Source organism: Oncorhynchus nerka, linkage group LG18, assembly GCF_034236695.1.
Source record: "Oncorhynchus nerka isolate Pitt River linkage group LG18, Oner_Uvic_2.0, whole genome shotgun sequence".
NCBI lineage: Eukaryota > Metazoa > Chordata > Actinopteri > Salmoniformes > Salmonidae > Oncorhynchus > Oncorhynchus nerka.
Genome location: NC_088413.1, coordinates 59,908,644 through 59,933,473, shown reverse-complemented (window position 1 = coordinate 59,933,473; position 24,830 = coordinate 59,908,644). Strand labels below are relative to the sequence as shown.

Below are 24,830 nucleotides of genomic sequence, written 5' to 3'. Positions count from 1 at the left end.
TAAGCTAGCGACTGGGCTAACGCATCTATCCTTTTATGTCAATAATAAGCCGTTTTTAACATTTTTTTTATAATCGTGAGATATATTTTATATCTAACTAGCCAGTAGCTAGCTAGTTAGTTATACCTAAGTACAAGAAAAAAAGGTGCTATCTAAAAGGGTTCTTCGGCTGTCCCAACAGGAGATCCCCTTTTTGGTTCTACGTAAAACCGTTTCCACAGAGGGTTCTACCTGGAACCCAGAAGGGTTGTACCTGGAACTAAAAAGGGTTATCGTATGGGGACAGCCGAATAACCTTTTGGATCGCTTTTTTCTAAGGGTGTAGCCTTACAAGGTTAGTTGACTTTTCTCAAAACTAACCTAATGGTGGCTAGCTACTTCTTGTCCCTCATGCTAGCCTTTATAGACAAATATCACTTCAGAAACGTAAAAATAATACAATATTGATATGGCCAGCATTGTAGACCATTTCTCCCTTCTTGCTGCAGCTTTAGCTCATCTCAAAATAACATAGAAATGCTGTGAAAACCAAAAAAAATATTAAAATATTTTGTCACCAGTGCTTTTTTTTTTTTTACATTGGTCCTAACCCACTGTTGCTCCTACAGCACTAATCTGGTGAGCACCTTTGGAGCTCCGCCTAAGCAAAGCATTTGATTGGTTTGATGTGTTGCAAGGCATCCCTGATTTACACCGGGCTCCGAACCCTCTTTAGCTGACTTCTGCCATAGAACTTCCCAAAGCTTCCCGTTTTAGGAAGCTTGGTTCGCGACGAGGCTAAGACCCATCCAGTGGACATCTGCTTCTACTTGGCGTTTCCCTGTAACAAATGACTGGAAATGATGCACAGTCAGTCTGGGAGAGTTCCATGCCGACCTCTCTGAGCTTTGGCATTAATCACTGTGTAGAGGCTGCATGTTCTCCAGTCTGATGACAGGTCTCACTGAACTGTTAACTGGTGCATATTGGATGACTATGTTTCACACTAGTAATGGGCTTATTCTAGAACTTATGGTAGAATCCATCTATGTCAAGGTATGCCTGACCAGGACATTATTGTAGGTGAATTAACAACATGTTGATAGATAACAACACCTGTCATTGGTCCTCTCAAGTCTGGAGAAAACGTGAAGCTAAAAATACATTTTGACAGCATCATTGTGGAAATTAAACAAGAATAGGAAATACATACATGATCCAACATCAGAAGGCAATCTATCTGGTTCTGAGGAAATCCAGCCAAGCAAATGCATTCACCACTTCTTTGCTATGCAGGGTTTCAATGACAGCAACTGCGGCTGTGGTGCTAACATCTGGTCAAATAAAAGTTATAATTCAGTTGTATAATTTCTTAAGAAAACAATGCATTATTTCATGCTTGGTATTGTGTTATTCTTAATGTGAGTGCTTGAGGACAGGTATTTCTTCATTGATCATAAGTTTAAGGTACATTTACTGTGAGGAGACCAAAAGGAAAATATTCAAAGCTGAGCCTGTCTTCACTTTCCTCTTGGGTAACCATGTCAATAAGAGATGGACCCAAGTGTGTGCCCCAGACTGAAACAAAACACAAGCCCTATTTGGACGGGTGGTTACTTGCTGTTGAAGACACCCAGTCAACTCAATCATGAATCAAGGATAATCAAACATTTTCCAACATGTCAAGCCTTATCCAAACAGGCCATAGTATCATAGTACCTCATGGAATTCCATGACGTATTTCCCAGAAAAAGTTAAAAGAATGTATGATTATCAACAACCATTTCCATGCAAGACTGTAACTGGTACCCCAACTGCCAATCAAAACTATAGTACCAACTTTGCTTGTTTTCACAAGGCAATGTAATGGCAGACTATTTTTACTGTGCTTCCATTTTCACTGATATTTCCATCCCTACAGATCCAGTATGTTTATTGAAGGATGGTTCAGCTTCACTTAAATTTCCGCATTTCCTTCACCACCCCCTGCAGCTTTAACTGAGGAGAAGAAAAATAGAGAGCTAAGGCAAAAGCTCTAATAGATTTTCAAGATGGTAGAGCCATGAACAGTAGTCAGCACTTCCATTTAAGTACTCTCCAAGCTGTTTGAGAGGGCCTCACAGACCAACTGGTAAAGGACTCTATTGGAGTCAAAGGGGTCAGGACCATGTCTGTGTTTGGGTACACTCTTAGGCAAAGTTCACAGGCACCAACAATGGCTTCCATGAGTCCTCACTAGGGCATCAATGGCTTCCATGATTTCTCACTAGTACTTTGTTACAGCCATAGAACTAGAAACAGGGCAGAGAGAGAGATAGCTATAGTACACTCTTAGAAAAAAGGCTTCCAAAAGGGTTATTCGACTGTTCCCATAGGAACATATAGTGGATAACCTCTGTGGAAAGGGTTCTACATAGAACTCAAAAGGGTTCTTCAAAAGGTTATCCTATAGAGACAGCCAAAGAAACATTTTAGGTTCTAAATAGCACCTTTTTTTCCAAGCGTGTAGATGGGAAGAAAGTGAGTGGAAATAACTGTTTTCTGCATTAACAACAATCCCTACCAAGGATGCCTTTATATTTCCTATCATGAGTATGTTCCATTTATTCCCATTTGGGGTTTGCTGGTATGGTATTTGGCAAAGTAACTCGTTTTGACGGTCCAACTGTCTTTAATGATAAGCCTACAAAGCTTGGCAAACCTCTATTGATTGCCTGGAAGAATAACGATTGCCGCAGTAAATAAAGAGGCCTGTCTGCTTCATAATTATCTCATTTACTATGACCCTGACAACATCTGTATATTGGTTTCCCAGAGGAGAGGAATGGTTGTACATGGCACTCTCCCCAGAGCCAAAACGGCCACTATTCTAGATGTGCCAGCTCCTTTGGAGAGATGATTCATTTTACTTCCTTAGAGGAAGAATCTAAATGGAGAGTGAATTTTAAAATTGAAGGCAAGCCTTTGTGTGCAGAACATGAATGCAAAACACTGCTGGTGCAAAACAAGTTAGGATAAATATGCACCATAAAATGTTGCTTGAAAGTTGTTTTTAAAAGGCCATATCTCAAAATCTGGCTAAACTTTGGAATACACATTATTACTATAATCATGTCGAAGAGGTGGAAATACAAACGCCAAAGTAATTGTTTGGAAGTTTAACATAACCTCAGAACAGGGGAACCAGATCTCAAATGCTTGCTGGCCAGCATCATAAAACAATTCTAATCAGTGACTTCTCTATACAAACAATATTATCTGACATGTGACACACAGAACAAGGGGGTAGTTTTCTACTATAGTCTTTTAAAAGTTGGTCAATTATGTTCCACAAATCATGGTAATAAAGCATGTACATCAGATCTAACTTCCCAGAACACCAAGGCTCTGCAAGGAGGGGTAACTCCTAAAGCCCCACGGTGGGGAATCCCCTCTGATCCTCTGACCTATATCACAAAGAAAGTATGTTTCCTGTACCATTATATTGTTCTGCTGTTGATTAGTGCATGAGTAAGTATTGAAACCTGGCAGAAAAGGGAAATTCCTGAGCCCATCAATGTCCAATTCACCTTTGTTTTTCACAGTTGTCTCTAATCAGGGGTAGCATACCCTACTAAACTATCTGTGACTTCTATATGTGTATGGATGATGCATGGCAACAGAGAATACCTTGGCTACGTGATATTTTCTTTTAATATATTTTTTTAATGATTAGGGACGGCAAGTAGCCTAGTGGTTAGAGCGTTGGACTTGTAACCGAAAGGTTGCAAGATCAAATCCCCAAGCTGACAAGGTAAAGATCTGTCGTTCTGCCCCTGAACAAGGCAGTTAACCCACTGTTCCTAGGCCGTCATTGAAAATAAGAATATCTTCTTAACTGACTTGCCTAGTAAAATAAAGGGACAACTCAAAATCTACTGGGGGGAGGGGGCTGGTCCAACTCAAGGCATCCCCCTCCCCAACGTTCCAAATATTCTCACATGACCCTCTCCTTAAATTGCACACCCTCCCCCTTCATTGAAATCACTCAAAATAATGTTTATAACCACAAATGTGGATTTTTTTAATATGTTTTTATTGAACCTTTATTTATCTAGGCAAGTCAGTTAAGAACAAATTCTTATTTCCAATGACGGCCTACCCAATATTGACTTTGCCACTCCAGCATGCTTTTCTGTCCCAGTCAATGTCATGTAGGGCTACAGGCCAGAAGGTTGGGTTTGCAGACCACAATGGACAGTTCACTCTCCCAGCCTGTTTCGTTTCATTATGATCAGAGGCGGGTGCAGACAATGATCAGCTAGGCGGAAAACAGACTTTCAACATTTTGATAACATATTTATAATTACATAAAATATATACAACAAAATTTCCACCAACAGGTTTTTTTTTGCCAATGCAGCACACAACCAATAAACAAAGCATACCGACTTCAGTTCAGCTAAACCTAGGGTATGGCAAAGTACGATATTTTTAGGAGTGTAGGAGTGTGTATTTATAAAAAATAAATAATAAATAAATATCAATTCACCACGCTGTCTGTGTGCGTGGAGCATTTCAGAAAGTCAGTGATGTTTACTCTGAGGAACTTGAAGCTTTTCACCTTCTCCACTGCGGTCCAGTCGACGTGGATAGGGACGTGCACCCTCTGCTGTCTCCTGAAGTCCACGATCAGCTCCTTCTTTTTGTTGACGTTGAAGGAGAGGTTATTTTCCTGGCACCACTCCACCAGGGCCCTCAGCTCCTCCCTGTAGGCTGTCTCGTCATTGTTGGTAGTCAGGCCTACTACTGTTGTGTCATCTGTAAACTTGATGATTGAGTTGAAGGTATGCATGGCCACGCAGTCATGGGTGAACAGGGAGTACAGGATTGTGCTGAGCACGCACCATTGTACAGTAGGGCCCCTGTGTTGAGGATCAGCGTAGTGGGTTGCCCGCCAGGAAGTCCATGACCAAGTTGTACAGGGCGGGGTTCAGACCAAGGGCCCCGAGCTTGATAAGCTTGGATGGTACTATGGTGTTGAAGGCTGAGCTATAGTCAATGAACACCCTTGATATTTATTGGAAAGGAGCATCTAGTTCATCCCCGTGCACTTTCACCACCCTGTGAAGTTCATCCTAACTTATATCATCTGTAGCCTAATAAACTATATGGTTTCCCGAGTGGTAGTGGGAGGACCACACACCATTTCATAGCGTGGCTCCAAGTTTACTTCGATATGATGGGTATTATATCAATATTTGTGCATAAAGGCATTTCCACCTCTATTTCTCGCGTAATTCATTTTACATACAAAAAATCCCACCATGTCTAACAAACAAATGATCTGTCAACATTTATACAATTGTACCTAAACTTTCCTTTTCGATCACAGCTCTCCTGATTTTTGTTTATAGAGAATTAAAACTGTGGATGGGAACATGGTTAATGTCAAGACATTTTGAGGATGCTAATTCTATTTTGGAGAGCATGCCTACAGGAGACTTTTGAAGTAGCCTAATTAGAAAAAAACATTGTGACTGGTTGTGTTTATGCCACATACAAAAGTTAATACATTTAAAAGTTTAATAATAAATATTTAAGCTATATATTGAGGAGTGAGGTTCTAGTTGTGCGAGGAATAGACACTCGAATTGGAGAGGAGGTAGAGCAAGCATTAAGCTTTCCTGAATAACTGGGCCTGCCAGGAGCATATGTGGCCACATTACTATAACACCACTTGGGAGAATGATGATATGTAACAGACAGAGCATCTCAGTATCAGAAGTCAAAAATACAGCCAGACTGGCCTGCTACTGTGCCTTTTTAGACCTTAGAAACTGTCAAGAGTACACCCACAACTGATCCAAATGGAATGAAACATTTAAACAGTAGTGGAAAAAGTGCCCAATTGTCATACTTGAGTGAATTTAAAATGACTAAAGTAAAAGTAAAAGTCACCTAGTAAAATACTACTTGAGAAAAAGTCTATAAGTATTTGGTTTTAATTATACTTATGTATGTATCAAAAGTAAATGTAGTTGCTAAAATATACTTAAGTATCAAAAGTTAAATTCAAAATATGAATAATTATCTTTATTTTTTATCCAGGGGCCCACTCCAACACTCCAAGACATCATTTACAAATGAAGCATGTGTGTTTAGTGAGTCCACCAGATCAGGCAGTAGGGATGACCAGAGATGTTCTCTTGATACATGTAAGTGCCAAAATTGGACCATTTTCCTGTCCTGCTAAGCAATCAAAATGTAACAAGTATGTTTGGATGTCAGGGAAAATGTATAGAGTAAAAAATACATTATTTTATTTTGGAATGTAGTAAAGTAAAATCAGTGGTGTTAAATACTTAAGTAAAAATACTTGAAAGTAGTTTTTTGGGGTATTTGTACTTTACTATTTTTGACAACTTTACAACATTCCTAACGAAAAGTATGTACTTTTTACTCCATACATTTTCCCTGACACCCAAAAGTACTTAGAGTAGAATTTTGTGCTTACTTGAAGACAATAATGCAATTATTCATTGCATTGTGGTGTTGTAGGATAGTCTATGTAGGATAATTGTATTGTCCCTAAACAAGATCAATAGAGAGCTGCATGTCTCATGTCTTCACTGTTCTTTCATGCGCAATGATGCACTTGTCCTCTCCACTGCCTATCAGCTATTCCTATTTATTCTTGTGGATTCATATGGAACATTTATGCAGCTTTGAATGTGTTTATGTGTGGTATGATTGCTAGTTAGCCTATTGCGGCTATGGACAAACAATCCACCAACCACTATTGTCACTATGAATGGTGGATAGAGGGCAGGATAGACAGTGAGACTAGTAGACTACATTGACCTGCGGTATAGTAAAAGTTAGCGGAGGAAAAGTGTAGTGCATAAGGGAAGTACCAAAATAACTTCTTATAGGGGAGGTGCATGCAAGCAGATGTGGAAATGTGGCTAGGATGGAATAAATTATATAGTAAAACCTGCAAAAGGGTGAATGTAAACCAGGGAAAAACACACTACCCTCCCCTGTGCATGATTTTTTTTAAACACAAACCTCCCCAAAGCAAAAAACCTCTCCCTCCCCCAAGTAAATTTAGATACTGCATATCACTTAATATTTCCACCACATTACATTTAGTTTACACTTTTGCTACTATGATGTGCCAGAGCACAGAGTGATATGATAAAGTGGTTTGCAACAAGAGCCGATGATCCAAGAATCAAAGGCCGATGATTTTACGGCCAGTTGTGATGCAGCCTGGAATCAAACCAGGGTCTGTACTGACGCCTCTAGTACTGAGATGCAGTGCCTTAGACCGCTGCGCCACTCAGGAGCCCATTCATTACTAATCAATGAACATCCAATTCTCGTCCTTACATTATAATGTTTTATTTATCCAAAGCCTAGTTCATTAGGTTTGTGTTGGGTGAAACAAGTGCAAAGACTCTTTGTTGTATAGTATCATTGATGTCTTATCTAACCCACTAGCCCAATGCCTAAAGCAGATAAAAGGTCACCCTGTGAGCTGTTTGCACACTGCATTTCCCTCAGAGCACTCTGGCCCTGTAAAGGGCACAATAAAAAACACTGGAAGTGTTTAAACTCATACTGTAGGAGCATTGAGAGCCAGAACTCCCTGAGCACTCATGTCTATGTCCGTTAAGTGGCTTTTACAGAATTAGAACCTCTACATCAGAAGATTGCTATGATGTCATGGGAATGATGTATGCTGATGCGCTGTGGAGAGCTGTGGCCGACTGGCTGTTAATGGGTGCCCAGTGTCTGGGGGGTGGCACAAGAGAGGTTTGGCTTCAATTTGTCACCATTATTCAAAGCAGTTTAGATGCATGGTCTAAACAGAATCCAGTGCCTGAGCAGTTGAAATTGCACACCCATACTTTCAGAATCGACTTGTAAGGGGAGAAAGCCAACAAAAGCAGAGTAGCCACAGCAAATATAACAGGAAGTGTAGGTGGAAAGATAACATGCCATTGTTGACCTTCGATCTGTTCCGCAAACCCCAGTGCACAAATCAGTATTGTCTGCTCCTTGTTGTGGGATAGTGCAAGCAGGTGCACAGAACCCATTAGGGTCGCAAAAAGACAATACAAACTCAAACTTGAATTGATGTTTGACAAATCAGACTCAAGACGCACGTGGCAAGGACTACAGGCTATCACGGACTAAAGGCAAATCCAGCTGTGCGCTGCCCACCGAAGCCTCCCTCCCAGTCAAGCTTAACACATTCTATGCTCACTCCGAGCCAGACAATACTGAGCCATCCAGGAAGGCCCTCACTGCTTCGGATGACTAGGCGCTTCCGCTCTCCAAGGCTGACTTGAGGAACACTCTCGAAAGAGTGAATACTCACTAAGCCACTGGCCCAGATGGCATCCCTGGCCGCGTCCTCAGAGTGTGCGTTGAACAGCTGGGGGGCCTCTTCCTCTGACATCTTAAACATGTCCCAGGCTAAAGTATCCCTGATACCTGTGACCATATCGTGCCTTCCTGTATTATACTTGTATTATACTTATACTAACGCACTGTATTTATTCTATTCTACTGAGCCATTTACTTTATGTAAAAAGGGACCTGCAAGTAAGCATTTCATTGGACGGTGTATACCATGTGTGTCCTGTACATGCGACTAATAAAACTGTAATATTGTGGGCGAGGCAGGCTGGTGTTCTGTACAGTGAAAAGACTGCCCTTGTGTGCGAGCGTGAGCATGTTTGCCCAATGTGTTCACCACTCTACTAATGCACTCTTATGATCCACTCGATTAACACCTATGAACATTCAGATTACATTCATGCCAAGGATGACAGTTTGCCAATATTTAGAGGTGCTGTGTGCCCTTTCAATTAGAGAGGTGTTTACCGAAAAATAGAAGAAGATCATTCCTACAGCTGCTTAGTTTTAGAACTGAAAAACGTTTGTACAATGTCAACTGGAAACTCCAGCAATGGAACAGGAAACATTCCCCCCAAAACATGATGTATGATTATAGTGAAAAGAATCTTGGTGACTGCTTCGTGCAAGTAATGTTCACATATTTGTCTGCTTTGTGTTTTTTGGGACATTCATTTTCCATTTGAGGTCAACTTAATTCCATAATTCCGTAGTAACAAGGATCATGGTACGTTCTTGAGTTTTTGCTATTGTCCAAAAATGTACTTTTCATTAAGACTGAAAGAACATCACTGAACAATATAATTAGTCATACATATGAGTTCCCTTTCCAATAAATCTTCTTCTGAACCTCATCAGTGTCAGTACGGGAAGCCTCAGAATCATTCCGTTCCATTGGTGCCTTTCAGTCAACAGTAGCTTTTCAACCACTGGCGACAGTCTGAAGTGCAGTTTGAATGTCCATGGCACTCAGACAATGTCATCATTATCCACGGTGTGTAGTCGCCAGGAGGACCACTAATGTGATGATACTCCTTGTTGCTCTGCATAACGTAATGCTTCACGATGCATTTACAAAAGACGGGGTTACATTCTAAATGCTTTTTTACATTCTTGGATTCAGTGGCCTCTCTGGCTAGGAGTTTAGTGGCATGTGGTCTGTCAGCTCATTATTCATCCATACAGTTAACTTAGTACAGTGCATGGACCAGGCAAAGCACAGTGGCAAATACCTTTACCTTGGAAGGCAGCTGGTCGTCCATTATCACCAGCTCTGAACCAATTAGCTAGAATGTTTTGTGCTTGCATGTTTGGCACGCAAGAAGCACTGTGGATGACTTGGTGTCCGTCTTTAAACAATGAGTGAAGACAAGACCTTTGAAAGAAGTGCATCCAACCTAATCACACTATGACCTCACTTCCACGAATCGAGCAGTCACTGCCACCAATTCATCATCTTCTTTCAATCGTGGCTCCAAGAGGACTCCAATGTTAGCTAACTCACTGCACTGGAAATACTTTAGCTAAGTTACCTTAAAATATGTTGCCTTAGAGATCAAATCAAATCAAATGTTTTTGGTCACAACGTCAACCTACCGGGTGAGCTAAACACCTTTTTCTCAAGATTCGAGCACAATGACCCTGAGCTGCCGAAGAGAGCCCCCCATGACAACTTGGGCTACATATTTACAGTCTCCACTGATGAAGTATGCAAGTCATTCAAACATGTTAACCCTTGCAAGGCTGCCGGCGCAGATGGCATCCCTAGCCGAGCCCTCAGAACATGTGCAGACCAGTTGGCTGTTATGTTCTCTGACATTTTCAATCTCTCCTTAGCTCAGGCCACTATACCCACCTGCTTCAAGATGTCCACTATCATCCCCGTGCCCGAGAAAGGGAAAGTATCAGAACTGAATGACTACCGACCAGTAGCACTCACTTCCATCATCATGAAGTGCTTCGAGAGGCTAGTCAAAGACCATATCACCTCCTCCTTTCCCGACACACTCGACCCTCTCCAATTTGCCTACCACCCGGACAGATCCACGGACGACTCAATCGCTATTGCACTGCACACTGTCTTTACCCACCTGGACAAAAGGAATACACATGTGAGGATGCTGTTCATCGACTACAGCTCGACCTTCAATAACATAGTGGCCTTTAAGCTCATTACAAAACTCTAGGCCCTGGGTCTGAACTCCTCCCTATGCAACTGGGTCTTGGACTTCCTGACGGGCCGCCCCAAGTGGTGAAGGTAGGCAACATGAACTCCTCAACACTGATTTTCAACACAGTGGGCCCACAAGGGTGCGTCCTCAGTCTCCTCATGTTTTCCCTGTATACCCACGACTACTTGGACTCACACAGTTCCAACTCCATCATCAAGTTTGCTGACGACAGTTGTAGGCATGATTACCAACAACAACGAGACAGCATACAGGGAGAAAGTAGGCACTCTGACAGCGTGGTGCAAGGTAAGCAACCTCTCCCTCAACGTTAGCAACACTCCAGGTGGAACCAGGCTGGACATGCCCTCATCCTCATTAATGGGGCCGCCGTGGAGACAGTCAATAACTCCACGGCATCCACATTTCAGAAAGCTGAAATTGTCTAACCACACGGCCAGCAGTTCCACGGCCAGCAGTTCAAATTCATTTCAGGACTTTGGCATGTTCCAGAGAACAAACAGCAGAACAAGAAAAGCCTTTGGCCAAGTATGGCAACAAATTATTTTATGTTCTCTGGCTTGGTTCTCATGTTCCCTGGCTTGGTTCTCATGTTTAGATGGTTTGGTTCTCAAACTTCCATGGAAGAATCTGGCTGTTTGATGGAAAAGGGGCTAGAGACTGTTTAATAAGGGGAATATATTTTTTGCATATAACCTTCATGTCATCTCCCCAACTAGAGCCCTGCCATGTGTTCCCCTGCAAGTATTCACTGTGCTCAAGGAACTGGCCAGCAATGATTCAACTTCTATCATCTGGCGATGGTCACCTGACATTCAAGGCTGCTTGATCCTCCTGAACATGATCCACTTGTGCTCTCACAAATATAAGGCCCTGGCACTGGTGTCTTATATTTGTATTTTTGGAGATGATTTATTGAAGCAGTCACTCTTGAGCACTCATGTGACAAATGTGCCTCAAGCTGAAACGTTGGCCAAAACACAGTTGCAAATACACCCCCTCCTTCACGCCACACCTCTTTCCGTAAGGACTTCTCATGGTTGCTGCAGTAAAATGCATGGCTGCAGGGCATGGAGTGGGAAATCGTGCAGGCTGGTGGAGGTGAGTGCTAATGTGCGTTGACTGACTCACCATGAGTGGTTGTAGATTCCAGGCCTTAGGGCACATGGATGAGGTTCCTCGTCTGAAAGTATGCTAACGCTAGCCTGCTGGATCACGCACAGTCTAATAAAACCCATAAACTGCCATTGATCGGTCACATGGATAGGAGCCCTGGAGCTGCAGGACCAGGAAACTCTCATCACTCATCTGCATGGGGTCAGCATATGGATGGTTAAGAGTGAAACACAAATCCATGTGATCCACTAACATGCACTGTCATGTTTAGAATCTCTGATACATCTGATAGACATTGACTTTCAAACTGATGTATGATAATGATAGATAATAGTGAACCATTCCTCCCACAACTCATCAAAATGATTTTGCTCACACAATTGTATTTCTAAAAGTTAAAGAAAGTTAAAACCATACAGCAATTGTCTTCAGAACCATGTCAGTCAGAAAACGTTATGGACATGTATCTACTGTGTCCACAGCAGACCCCAGTCATGGCATCTTACTGAAACGATCATACTCTATTTACCTCTACTCCAGAGATGCACATCTTCATTTTGGCCTCTGCATTTCCTTCAGGCAATTCATGAAGCAAAATTGTCCAGCTCCTCTGACCCAGATGTGTCAAGGTACAAATCAATCAGCCTGCAGTCTGGTCAGTACCTAGAGACACTGTCATCGTTGCTAGCTAAGCCAGCAAAGTATTCAACGGATATAGTTGTAGGCAGAGCATAGATCTACTATGTTTAAGTACACAACGTATGTTTATTGCTATATCTAACAGAGTTACTTACTGGTAAGACATTACCGGTCCTGGATGGGAAGGTATTCACAGCAATAGACAGGATTAATGAATGATGTCATTGGTCATTGCTTCCTTTGTTTAGATACTTGGGAATAAGACATATGGTCAAGGGTGAGACACTGCGTAGAAATTCTTAAGAAAGACTAAACACACAAACTCTCTACCTCCTACCCTGAAAATCATATGTCTCTACTTTGTGTGTGTGTGTGTGTGTGTGTGTGTGTGTGTGTGTGTGTGTGTGTGTGTGTGTGTGTGTGTGTGCGTGCGTGTGTGTGCGTGCGTGTGAGAGAGAGAGAGAGAGAGAGAGAGAGAGAGAGAGAGAGAGAGAAAGAGAGAGAGAGATTAAACACTGCTATCTATGGTCTGTTTCCGCTGCAGTCTGAACTTGGCTTGCTGGGTGGTTGGATGAGTATTCATCAGGACCTGGCATGTTCCTACACCAGCCCCTCCTCACACACATACACATAACGCCAACCCCGCCTCCTATTCTGTGAGGTCACAAACATACCCCATCTGACACGCTTGGTCACACCTGCGTATGTTCTCTGTGTGCTCCCAACTTGTCTCCGAAATATGAGACTCTATTCCAATCCATCCACCCCACCCCCAAGGACATTTTCCATTAGAGCATACATTTATTTGACCCTTGAGCACTATTGCATTATAATTTCCTGATTCCCCAAACTACTGAAACACTGATGTGAATAGCCTACTACATCTGTCATAAGTATTCCCAGTCATAAGTCTTTCACATTCCAATGGTATGTATATGCTGCTGGCGCTGGTTCAGGTGTCCAGATGTTGCCTGCAGACAATCACACTCAGGGTTCTGTCTATCTCATGTATTTATAGGACCCCCTCTATTTTAGGGAGTAAGTCATGATGCATCGGCGGTAAGGTGCTGTGAGTCTTCTGCTGTTTGTCCAGAGTGTTTCCATCACTGTCATTGTCTCTTCCTCATTTCTGCTCCTATCCACATCTGGAGGGAAGTTACTTTTCCAATAATTAGCTAACATTGATTTAGGGTAAAATGCTTCATCTGAAAAAGTGAAATGTGGAACAATTCTCAATCAGGAAGGGGGGAATCTGTCATTACATAATAGGGGGCAACCAAAAGGAGGTTTAAGAGGGTTTAAGAATGACTCATAGGCTATGCATGGCTCTACCTTTCACATGATTGGTGATGTCATGTTAGGCAAAGAACCCAAGGAAGTGATGGAAATGATCAGATACATATGATGACGATTATTTCCCTTTTTATGTTTCATTTATAATACAAAATGAATACATGATCAATAAACATGAACGGTTTCAGTATCAGCTGAAGTGTAATAACGGAATAAAATCTTAAATACCCCAATAAAATCCTAAATATAGTCTACTAGTCTGGCCCAAAATCCCTAGAGGCAATAACGTTTTCTGAAGTTATACTTTCTTCACTTTTCTCATCTTCATGTGAGGATGGAAAGTCTGACCAACTCAAATCTAAACTCACACATCGCCTCCCAGTGGATGAACTGTGAATGAAAGAGGAATAGATCAGCAATAGGCCTATGCATCCTCTCAAAAAGCCAAAATATTCACATTAATTTATATATACATTTTCCATTAGCTTATATCATATTAAAGTATTATTTTTCCATTTATATATGACTATCTCAAAAACATTTTGGCTAACAATCCACATGTTTTTATTTTAAGGGGATCTACATGGTAAATTCTGTAAATCATGACAATTTGTTGTACATTTTATTAAAAAGAGACAAAGAAAATAAAGAGGGAAGCATATTTGACAAAGAATGTACTTTTTACAGGAAACGACTGGTTGGCCCCTGTCCTCTATAAAATATTTATATGGAAATTCGGCTCTGGAATGCATTTTTTTCCTATGTGTAGCCTTCGCCTTGGATATTACTCTCAGCGTCATGAGGTAAGAAGATAAGGTCGTCCCTTTTTCTTTCTGCGATCTGATTGGAGGAGATGTCGTCTCAGGAATGTCATGAAACTATTGAAATAGCACTTATGCCCGCAGTGTTAGTAGAATAGTTTGAGCATCAGAATAAAGAAAGAACAAACTTGAAAAAGAGTTTTCAGCGAACATAAGATTACTAAAACTATTCAACGAAGGGAATAAACTTGGAGAATTTAAGAAGAAATAACGGAACAACGAAACTGTGAAAATCCAGGGCTTTCCTCAACTGATCCATCTGTGATTTATTTATTTTATTCAGGTTGGTAAATTCTAATAATAATATTTAATTTAAATAACATGTAGCTTTTTAAAAGATACTTATTACGTTTTCATAATGGGCCTGTAATCTTGAGAAGTGTGTAAATGACTACCTATTTAACTGTTTTTCTACTTTCTAGTTGAAACAGATTTCTGAGGTTTCAAGATGAAGTTGATAGGAGTATTTCTCCTTTTGGTGCTTTGGACTTGTGAGGGCAGCCGGGTAGCAGGTGAGTTTTTGGAAACTTGGGTAAACATTATAACATTTTTGACAATATGCTTTTTAAAATCAACAATGGAATTATTCTATTAAAAGTTCCTGCAATGTTTTGTCTGTGAACGTGAAGTTTCCAAGAGAGACTCACTACAGTTTCTCCCTTCACAGAGAGTGGAGATGATAACGGTGTATACGACCTATTCGAGCTTGTGAAAGTGAACAAGAGGCACCAAGGAGTTACCTTGGTGAAAGGCGCAGATCCCTACAGCCCAGCCTATAAGGTCTTGAACGCAGACCTGATCCCCCCGGTTCCCGAGATCTCCTTCAGGGACCTCATTGATTCAATACAAGCTGAAAGAGGATTCCTTCTCCTCGTCAACTTCAAGCAGTTCAAGAAAACCAGGGGTAGTATTTTGACTGTGGAGAAGAATGACGGATCAGGACCGATATTCGAAATCATTTCTAATGGCAAGGCGCAAACTCTGGATGTGGTATACTCCACCGGGAACAAGCAACAGGTAGTGTCCATAGAAGATGCAGATCTAGCGACAGGACATTGGAAGAATATCACGCTGTTCATTCAGGAAGATCGTGCCCAGCTGTTCGTAGGATGTGAAGAGATCAATATATCCGAAATAGACGTGCCCATCCAAAAGGTCCTGACGCATGAGGTTGCTGACATTGCCCGTCTGAGAATTGGAAAAGGAGCTGTGAAAGACAGATTTATGGTAAATATGACTTGATTCATGTGTTCATAAATACATTGCAAATAATGTTGTAATTATGTTTAAAAATAAATGTTACACTTCTGAAGTTTATAGCCTAGTCTGAGTAGCCCCAACCTCGTGGATCGCTCACTGCGCAACGTTTGGCGTCCAGAGATGTGATATTATTTGACATAAACAGTTAGATATTATGATCACTAAGGAAATGTATTGAAAAGTTGTAGACGTGTGAATATGGAATAGCTCTAACTGGAATGTGTATTTGTGCAGGGAGTGCTTCAGAACGTGCGCTTCGTTTTTGGAACCACTTTGGAGGCAATCATGCGCAATAAGGGATGCCAAAGCTGTAAGTGTGATTTACAAAATTAATGTTATAAAAAAAATATTTTTGCATTTAAATGTTGTAATTACTGTATAAGTTGATGTTATTCATTGCTTTTTAGTTGTAAAAATCTAAATGCCTTTCATTACCAAATATAATTACTAGTACCGGAATTCTATATGGCCATTGATAAAGTCTCTTCAGGTGGATGCTATTATGATGTTCATGGAAATTCCTGTCTGTCCTCCTCCAGCTGAAACATTGGCTGATGTCATGACCCTGGACAACCCAGTCAATGGGTCTAGCCCAGCAATAAGGACTGATTACACTGGCCACAAAAGCAAAGGTGAGACCATACTTCACTCTGCAGGGACAAGACCATTTGCTCCTACTGGTCTGTGCTCATGTGAAGGAGGGAGGTGACTAACTGATTGCTTTTCTCCTCTTTAGAAATTCAGCAGGTCTGTGGCTTTTCCTGTGAGGATATCACCAGCATGTTCAAGGAGCTCAAGGGACTCGGTGTGGTTGTTAAGCAGCTGTCAAACGAGCTCAACAGAGTGGTAAGCACAGAAAGCAGCTGGGTCTGTGCACTGTCATCCTTCCTCCCTCCCTCTCAAGCCTATCTGTTCCCAGTTAAAACCTCTCCACTGCACAGCCACTTGCCCTTGGAATGGCAGGCCCTGACAGATCATAATGGCTGCCATGTGAACACACAAATATGTTTGGCTGCCATTGAATTTGTATTTGCTTTAGTTAAATCAAGCTATGTCTTAATCACAATGTTGATTGGTAATTAATTATACTGGAACCGTGGCCATGTAAAAGTTTCCATCCTATTGTCTAAACACATGTCCCTCTCTCTCCCTCCCCTCTTCTGTGTTCAGAATAAGGAGAGCACTCTGCTCATGAATCAGATGAGAATCCACAGTGGGGTCTGTCTTCATAACGGCATCGTGCACAAGGACAAAGATGAGTGGACCGTGGACGGCTGCACAGAGTGTACCTGCCAGGTAGGTGTCATCACACTAGGTGTCATCACACTTGGTGGAATGCAGTTATTCAGTAACCCAGCCAGTAGTAAACTGTGTGAAAACCAGGCAGTAGCTCCTCAACCCCTTCTGTAGTGAGGTGTTAATGGGCTCTTGTGTTTAGGCTCTTGTGACTAGGCAGTGTCTGTCTGCTAGCCATCACCTCACCTCTAATGAGATGTTTGAGAGAATAGCAATAACGCAGTAGGGGGATTCTGCCCTGTCAAACTCCTCTCTCTCTCACATTCTCTCTCACTAAGGGTGTTATTGTAGTTATCTAGTTGGCCAAGTATCAAGAATGTGTATTTAATTAGTACATCTGCAGAGACCCTCTGCCTTTCCCACTGTCACCGTCCTTCCCTCCAGACCCCTAGCACAGTGCTTGTCCTGAACCCTAGAGCAGGTGCACAGATCTAGGACGGTAGCACAGCGGGGATCCCTCTGCCCCAGCCAAACATCATCCCAATGTTCCCAAACATAGCAATTAGTCCTGGCAAAGCAGCAACCACTTTTGCACAATGCAAAGTTAATGGTCCAGATTATTTTCCCGTCTGTCCTTGTTGTGGCCGGACAGCCTGCTCTGGAGACAAACTATTTACTAATTTCAGCAATCCTCTCTATAGAACTCTGCCACTGTGTGTCGCAAAATCTCTTGTCCCCTGATGCCTTGTGCCAACGCCACCGTGCCCGATGGAGAGTGCTGCCCACGTTGTGGAACCCGTAAGTACTCTTCTACTGTTGAAAACAAGCCTGTAACAGTATTGTAGTACTTTTTTTGTGAGGTGGACATGAACTTTTTTTGACAACCTGCCTATCAGGTGTATTTTAATTTGGAGAAGTCTTCCTTTATCATTTGTCAGTCATTCACATTCCCTGAGTACCCCTTGGAATGCCAGGTCTCAAATCTCCAGGGCTAAATTGATTCAAATAGACTGTTCTTTGAAAATCCTTTGCCCCCCTGGCTGAGCTCTGCAGTGTTAATCGCTCTCCCATTGTCTCTCCCCCCCAGCGAGTGACTATGCTGAGGATGGCTGGTCCCCCTGGTCTGAATGGACTCATTGTTCTGTGTCTTGTGGACGGGGAATCCAGCAGCGAGGTCGATCATGCGATCGCATCAACAGCAACTGCGAGGGCACCTCTGTGCAGACCCGCGACTGCTACCCTCAGGAATGTGACAAGCGCTGTGAGTAAACCTACCATTTCTACTCAACAGTATCTCTCAGTACCATACATCTCATGTGTACTGTAGTAGCACATTAACTAATAATTATGTGTCTGTCCTTTACAGTCAAGCAGGATGGTGGCTGGAGCCACTGGTCTCCCTGGTCCTCCTGCTCTGTGACCTGTGGTGAAGGAGTCATCACCCGCATTCGCCTTTGCAACTCCCCAACTCCCCAGATGGGAGGCAGAGACTGCCAAGGACAGGGCAGAGAGACAGAGGTCTGCCAGAAATCACCATGTCCAAGTAAGTAGAAGAGCAGCATCTAAACACATGTGCCTATCTATCTGTCTGGAGATACAGCTGTAACTCATCTCTCTCTCTCACTGTACTTTAGTTGATGGAGTCTGGGGACCCTGGTCTTTATGGGACACCTGCTCTGTCACCTGTGGAGGTGGATTCCAGACTCGCCAGCGTCTTTGTAACAACCCCACCCCCAAATACGGAGGAAAGGAATGTCAGGGCGACGGCAAAACATCCCAACTGTGTGGAAAAGAGGACTGCCCTATTGGTACGAATTGTAAAAATAGATTATGACATTTGTTATTTTTACCTAAAAGTGTACAAGTCCATTTTTGTTCAGTATTTTAAAATCAATATGCTTCTTTATATAGATGGCTGTCTGTCCAACCCCTGCTTTGCTGGCGCTAAGTGTACCAGCTTTGATGATGGTTCCTGGAAGTGTGGCGCATGCCCAGTGGGCTACACCGGAGACGGCATCAACTGCAAGGACATCGATGAGTGCAAGGAGGTCCATGACGCATGCTTCACACTCAATGGAGTCCACCGCTGTGAGAACACTGAGCCTGGTTACAACTGCCTTGCCTGCCCCCCTCGCTACTCAGGACAACAGCCCTTCGGGAGAGGAGTGGAGCAGGCCACAGCCAAGAAACAGGTGAGACAAACTCTGGCTACTGCAACAAAATACACAAATGTGAGGATTTCTATTTATTCTAATGCTAGGAGGTCAGCAGCACATCTTAACCCTTTAGTATGCATCTCTCCCTTCCCCCTAGGTGTGCACACCCCGTAACCCCTGCCAAGACGGCAGCCATGATTGCAACAAGAATGCCAACTGTATCTACCTGGGTCAGTTCAGCGACACTATGTTCCGCTGTGAGTGCAAACCAGGTTACGCTGGCAACGGCCACATCTGTGGAGATGACACTGACCTGGATGGATGGCCCAACAAAGACCTCCTGTGTGTGGAGAATGCCACCTACCACTGCAAGAAGGTAGGAAGGATCACTCCCCCAGCACTGCACAAAGTCTATCCCTAGCTTCTCCACTGTGTTATTGTGGTTATGACTCTCTAACAAACCCTTTTTTTTTCAGGACAACTGTCCAAACCTTCCCAACTCTGGACAGGAGGATCACGACAAAGATGGGCTTGGTGACGCTTGCGATCACGATGATGACAACGATGGGATCCCTGATGATAGGGTGAGAGATCAAAACAGGACTTGGTTATCCACAAAGAAACCAAACAAAGCAATCAGTAGTCCTTTTTCTTATGGGTTAGATAAATTGGAGGAGTCAGGGGGAAAGCTAGTAGCATATGAACAATGTAGTAATGGTGTACATTTTTTCAAATTATTAGGACAACTGCCCAATGGTCTACAACCCCGCTCAGTATGATGTGGACAGAGATGACGTTGGTGATCGATGTGATAACTGTGTGCATGAGAGCAACCCCGACCAAGTCGACACAGACAACAACGGAGAGGGGGATGCCTGTGCTATTGACATTGACGGTGATGGTAAGAGATCATCACTCCTCCAACATCAGACAATGAAATCTCTCAGTCCTTAAAAGTTGTCATAGACTGATATAAATGTGTGTTCACTTCGCAGGCATTCTAAATGAGAGGGACAACTGCCCATACGTCTACAATGTGGACCAGAGAGACACTGACGGGGATGGAGTGGGAGACCACTGCGACAATTGCCCTCTTGAAAACAACCCAGACCAGGTAACTGCAGCTTTCATCTTCTACTACATAAGAACCCAATCTTATCAAGTATATTGGAGGGAAGTAGAACTATCATAGAGCCCCGCCTCTTAGGACAGTAGCCATAGATTGCACCTGTGCTCAGCTTTAATGAAAGACAGGAATGTGAAAATGTGAAAGCTGGGAGAAGAATGAGTGCAATTCTCCCTCTCTCCTTATTCATTCCCCCCTTCTGAATAGATATGAATGTGTATGTGTGTGTGTGTAGTCTTGCCAAGGTGCAAGGAAACAGGATTATTGTTTGAAGGGAAATTACTAGCATACCCGAAGACAAGGGGGCACAAGGACGAGGGATAGAATAGCACCTCTCATATTGAAGGAGATTACTTCAGTTGAGAGTGGTGAAATACATTCATTATGTCTGAGTGCATTGAATTAGAGCCACGTTTATCTCATACAAGTGTGAAATAATGTGTTTTTGTGAAGACTAAATTAATTGTGTTGTTCTACAGATTGACTCTGACTCAGACCGTGTGGGAGACAAGTGCGACAACAACCAGGACATTGATGAGGACGGTCATCAGAACAACTTGGACAACTGTCCCTATATCCCCAATGCCAACCAGGCCGACCACGACAAAGACGGCAAGGGTGACGCCTGTGACCACGATGATGACAACGACGGTATCCCTGACGACAAGGACAACTGTAGGCTGGCCTTTAACCCTGACCAGCTGGACTCTGATGGTGAGTCACTCTCTTCGGTAGCTCTATCAAACATTGGCGCCATTCAACTGACCTATTGAATGATTCATCTAGAAAGAGAAAGTACTCTCTACAGACATGCAGTCACAGTGATTACTATAGGGTTGGTTAGCTTGTTGTCTCCATGAAGAAATGTCTAAGTGCATTTCTCTGCCTCCTCCTCTCAGGTGATGGTCGTGGAGATGTTTGCAAAGATGACTTTGACCAAGACAACATTCTTGATATCTACGATGTGTGCCCTGAAAACTTTGCCATCAGTGAGACGGACTTCCGCAGGTTCCAGATGGTACCACTAGACCCCAAGGGAACCTCCCAGATCGACCCCAACTGGGTGGTCCGTCACCAGGGCAAAGAACTGGTGCAGACCGTCAACTGTGACCCTGGCATCGCTGTTGGTACGTACTTGTAACATATATATATAACACCTTAGGAACTAAAGAGAACAACTACAAAACTACCATTCATAGATTATGGGTCCATTGAGAAAAGTCCTAACCAACTTCTTTGTTGTCTATAGGGTTCGATGAGTTCAACGCAGTGGACTTCAGTGGAACATTCTTTATCAACACAGACAGGGACGATGACTATGCTGGATTTGTGTTTGGGTACCAGTCCAGCTCCAGGTTCTACGTGGTAATGTGGAAGCAGATCACACAGACCTACTGGTCCCACACGCCGACCAGAGCTCAGGGCTACTCCGGAGTGTCCATCAAAGTGGTCAACTCCACCACAGGACCTGGGGAGCATCTGAGGAACGCCCTCTGGCACACCGGTGACACTGCTGGACAGGTACGGTCAGCTTCAGTCCACATTACAAGCCCAAAGCACATAAGAGCAGTGAGAGAGAAAACCACTGGGTAGGAAACATTTCTCATGTCTTTTTGTTATTCCTCCTCTTAGGTGCGTACTCTGTGGCACGACCCCAAGAACATCGGCTGGAAAGACTACACTGCCTACAGATGGCACCTGATCCACAGGCCCAAGTCTGGACTCATCAGGTGAGCTCAGATTAGCTTTAGCTCTGAACTCTTTAGCTCCTCTGCCTTTACTGAAGCCACATAAACTCCTGCTTTCATGTGCTGATGATCTCATGTCATCTTCCTTCCTTTCAGAGTTGTGATGTATGAAGGCAAGAGAATCATGGCCGATTCCGGAAATATCTACGACAAGACCTATGCTGGTGGAAGACTAGGCATGTATGTCTTCTCTCAGGAGATGACATACTTCTCAGACCTCAAATATGAATGCAAAGGTAAGATGCTTTCAGGAATGTTTTGTCAAGCAAAAAAAATGACTTGCCCTTTTAGTCAAAATATGTACAGGGTTTTAACTGATTCTTTCCTTCTCTTTTTCCTGCAGATTCTTAATCGGACTAGAGAGAGGCTCGTAGAAGAATGTATTTACCTGCTCAAATATAAATGTAACATATGACCTGGGACCATATCTTTATTACTCTTTACTTTGCGACAAGCACATTGGTGGAATGGAGAGCAAGTGTGTGGGATTGAGGCAGAATGGACATAGGCTAACTGCCTGTCCTATGATGACTAGACCCCTGCACTAACAGCAGGTTGAGCATAACTTTGCTCAGTGAAGAAATCAGATAGATTTCTCTGCACTTCTGAATTAGTTGCTATCACACTCTGGATGGAGGTCTAAAGGGAAGAGTATTTTCATTATTTCCGAGCATTACTTCAGCTCTGCAGTGGACTCAAAAGGACTTGACTTGTTTCCAATTGAAGAAAGCAGTAGGATATTTACTACAGATGGGCCAGAGATGCCACTTAAAGGAACTATTGAGGGACCGTGGACGGTATGGATTGGCTGTTACTATCAATGAGAGTGAATGTTTGTCTGCGTGTATGCTACCCATGAAGAGCTTTGTGATAAAGACACTTAAGCCAATTGTAGTCAAGGCATTAGCCATTTCAAATTCGGTAACTAAATGGCTTCTAGTAGACCCTTGCAGTTCAGCTCAGTATGAAGTATGTCTTCAGGGTTTGACCAGGCTTGCTAAGTGGTTTCTCAGGAAAGAACTCTAGATGATATATGGAATGAGCACAGAAGCAGGACTAGCACCCAAAGCCAATATAGACTACTAGCGAACAACACAACTGCTATTTCGCCAGGATTCCAGGATGTCTTTTTTTTCCATCTTAGCTCAGACATTAGTGGAGAGGGACAGAAACACATGGGCCAGTCTAACCTGCCTTGAGAGGACTATTGTTACCAAGGTTGTACATAAGTTATTATTTATTGTATTTGCTACCAGTTGAGAGGATTGACACATGATCCTAGAGTTAGGATATCTCTCATCTTTATTCATCTCTGTCTTATTGTCATTAAAACCCGTTCTAAATAACTGGAATCTTGAAACAGGGTATAAATCCCTCTAAAAAAGTCCTCTCATAGCAGGGTGCAGTATTAACTCTCACGCCAACCTTCCAAAATAGACAAATTAGGTGTCATTTAAATCCCATTGTTCTTCTGCACAGTATGTCTGACTTGTGTGCTTGAGAATGTGTGTATATTTCTGATGGGGAAAACAAAGGAAAACCTTTATGTACAAATATTACCTCATTATTTTTTTGATTGAAACCAACAAAACATGAGAGTACCCTTTTAGCACCAGAGTATACATAGGTTGGCTTCTTTTTTTTGTGTGTCACTGTAGTACAATCATTTTTTTATGATGTATATAAAATGTTTTTTTTTGTAGCAGAAAATTCCCCTAAAGTTTTAAAAACGTTTTCTGAAATATGTTGTGCTTTATGTATGTCCTGTGCATTTGTAATGGATAAATTATTGTTATGTTTGTCTGTTCTATGTTAAGAGGTTATTTAACGTGTAGATATATGCTATTTAAATAATTTATCAAGAAACGTGATCCGTGTTCCTGATTGGATGAACTTGTTTGCACACTGACATGAGGATGTCTTTGGATATTGTTTTGTTCAGTATTTTTGACTTTACTATAAGTGATGCTTGTCTATAAACATTTTTACCATAGTTTTACATTTTGTAATGTCAACCGAACAATAAATACATCAGGAAAAATATATCATCATTGTTTTTGTCCTTTCCTTGCTTATGGATGTATTCTCAGCTTTGATATGCACAGTACTATGAAGCAGTGAACAGAAATAGGACATGTTCTGTAAACTCTGATGGAATCTATCACTTTAGTCTGGGGAGTCCTCGAAGAAAGGCAGTATCCTTGAGAAGTGAACAGCATGGAAATTTAGGATGAACTAAAGTCCACATTCAATAGGACTTTCACACTACAATATCCCCTTGAAAACACGATCCCACACCTAAAGAGACAAGGAATTTAGAAACAAAGCCTTCACAATGTATTAGTTTATGGATGAAAACTCAAGTTGCGTCAATGTCTACCACCTTATACTATTACAAATGTAGAGCTATTACACAATATAACCCACAGCAATGTGTCTAGTTTTCTTGGAATTTCCCAGTGAATAAAACCTAAAATAGCTTACAGAGTCACACCTATCTGAGGCATTCCACAGACCTACAGCCTTTGCTCTTTGGCTTTTGTAGAGGTGCTAAGAGACAGTGAGCTTGTACACTGAGTTTGCAAAACATTAGGCACACCTTCCCTTTTGCCCCCAGAACAGCGTCAATTCGTCAGGGCATGGACTCTACAAAAAGTGCTGCAAGCATTCCACAGGGATGCTGGCCCACTCCAAAGGCAGGATGTCCTTTGATTGGTGGACCATTCTTGATACACACGGGAAACTGTTGAGCATGAAAAATCCAGCAGCGTTGCAGGTCTTGACACAAACCTGTGTGCCTGGCACCTACAACCGTACCCTGTTCAAATGCACTTACATCTTTTGTCTTGCCCATTCAC

The 24,830-nt window shown here is 42.4% G+C and overlaps 1 protein-coding gene across 1 annotated transcript; it reads left to right on the top strand.

Moving 5' to 3' along the window:
- Positions 1 to 14,532: 14,532 nt before the first annotated feature.
- On the top strand, positions 14,533 to 24,017 carry LOC115146249 (thrombospondin-1-like). Its single transcript, XM_029688224.2, has 22 exons — positions 14,533 to 14,729; positions 14,869 to 14,958; positions 15,114 to 15,673; positions 15,941 to 16,016; positions 16,246 to 16,338; positions 16,443 to 16,552; positions 16,877 to 17,002; positions 17,644 to 17,740; positions 18,030 to 18,203; positions 18,309 to 18,485; positions 18,577 to 18,750; positions 18,854 to 19,134; positions 19,256 to 19,474; positions 19,575 to 19,682; positions 19,840 to 19,999; positions 20,094 to 20,212; positions 20,704 to 20,938; positions 21,124 to 21,351; positions 21,474 to 21,745; positions 21,857 to 21,954; positions 22,069 to 22,208; positions 22,316 to 24,017. The coding sequence occupies exons 2-22, from the start codon at positions 14,895 to 14,897 to the stop codon at positions 22,321 to 22,323; spliced, it is 3,519 nt and encodes a 1,172-aa protein (XP_029544084.1). The 5' UTR covers positions 14,533 to 14,729; positions 14,869 to 14,894; the 3' UTR covers positions 22,324 to 24,017.
- The last annotated feature ends 813 nt before the right edge of the window (positions 24,018 to 24,830 follow it).

Coding starts and splice junctions, on each gene's coding strand:
- LOC115146249 (XM_029688224.2), top strand. CDS start 14,895: ATGAAGTTGATAGGAGTATTTCTCCTTTTGGTGCTTTGGACTTGTGAG. Junction 16,553..16,876: donor CAAACGAGCTCAACAGAGTG/GTAAGCACAGAA, acceptor TTCTGTGTTCAG/AATAAGGAGAGCACTCTGCT. Junction 20,000..20,093: donor TATTGACATTGACGGTGATG/GTAAGAGATCAT, acceptor TTCACTTCGCAG/GCATTCTAAATGAGAGGGAC.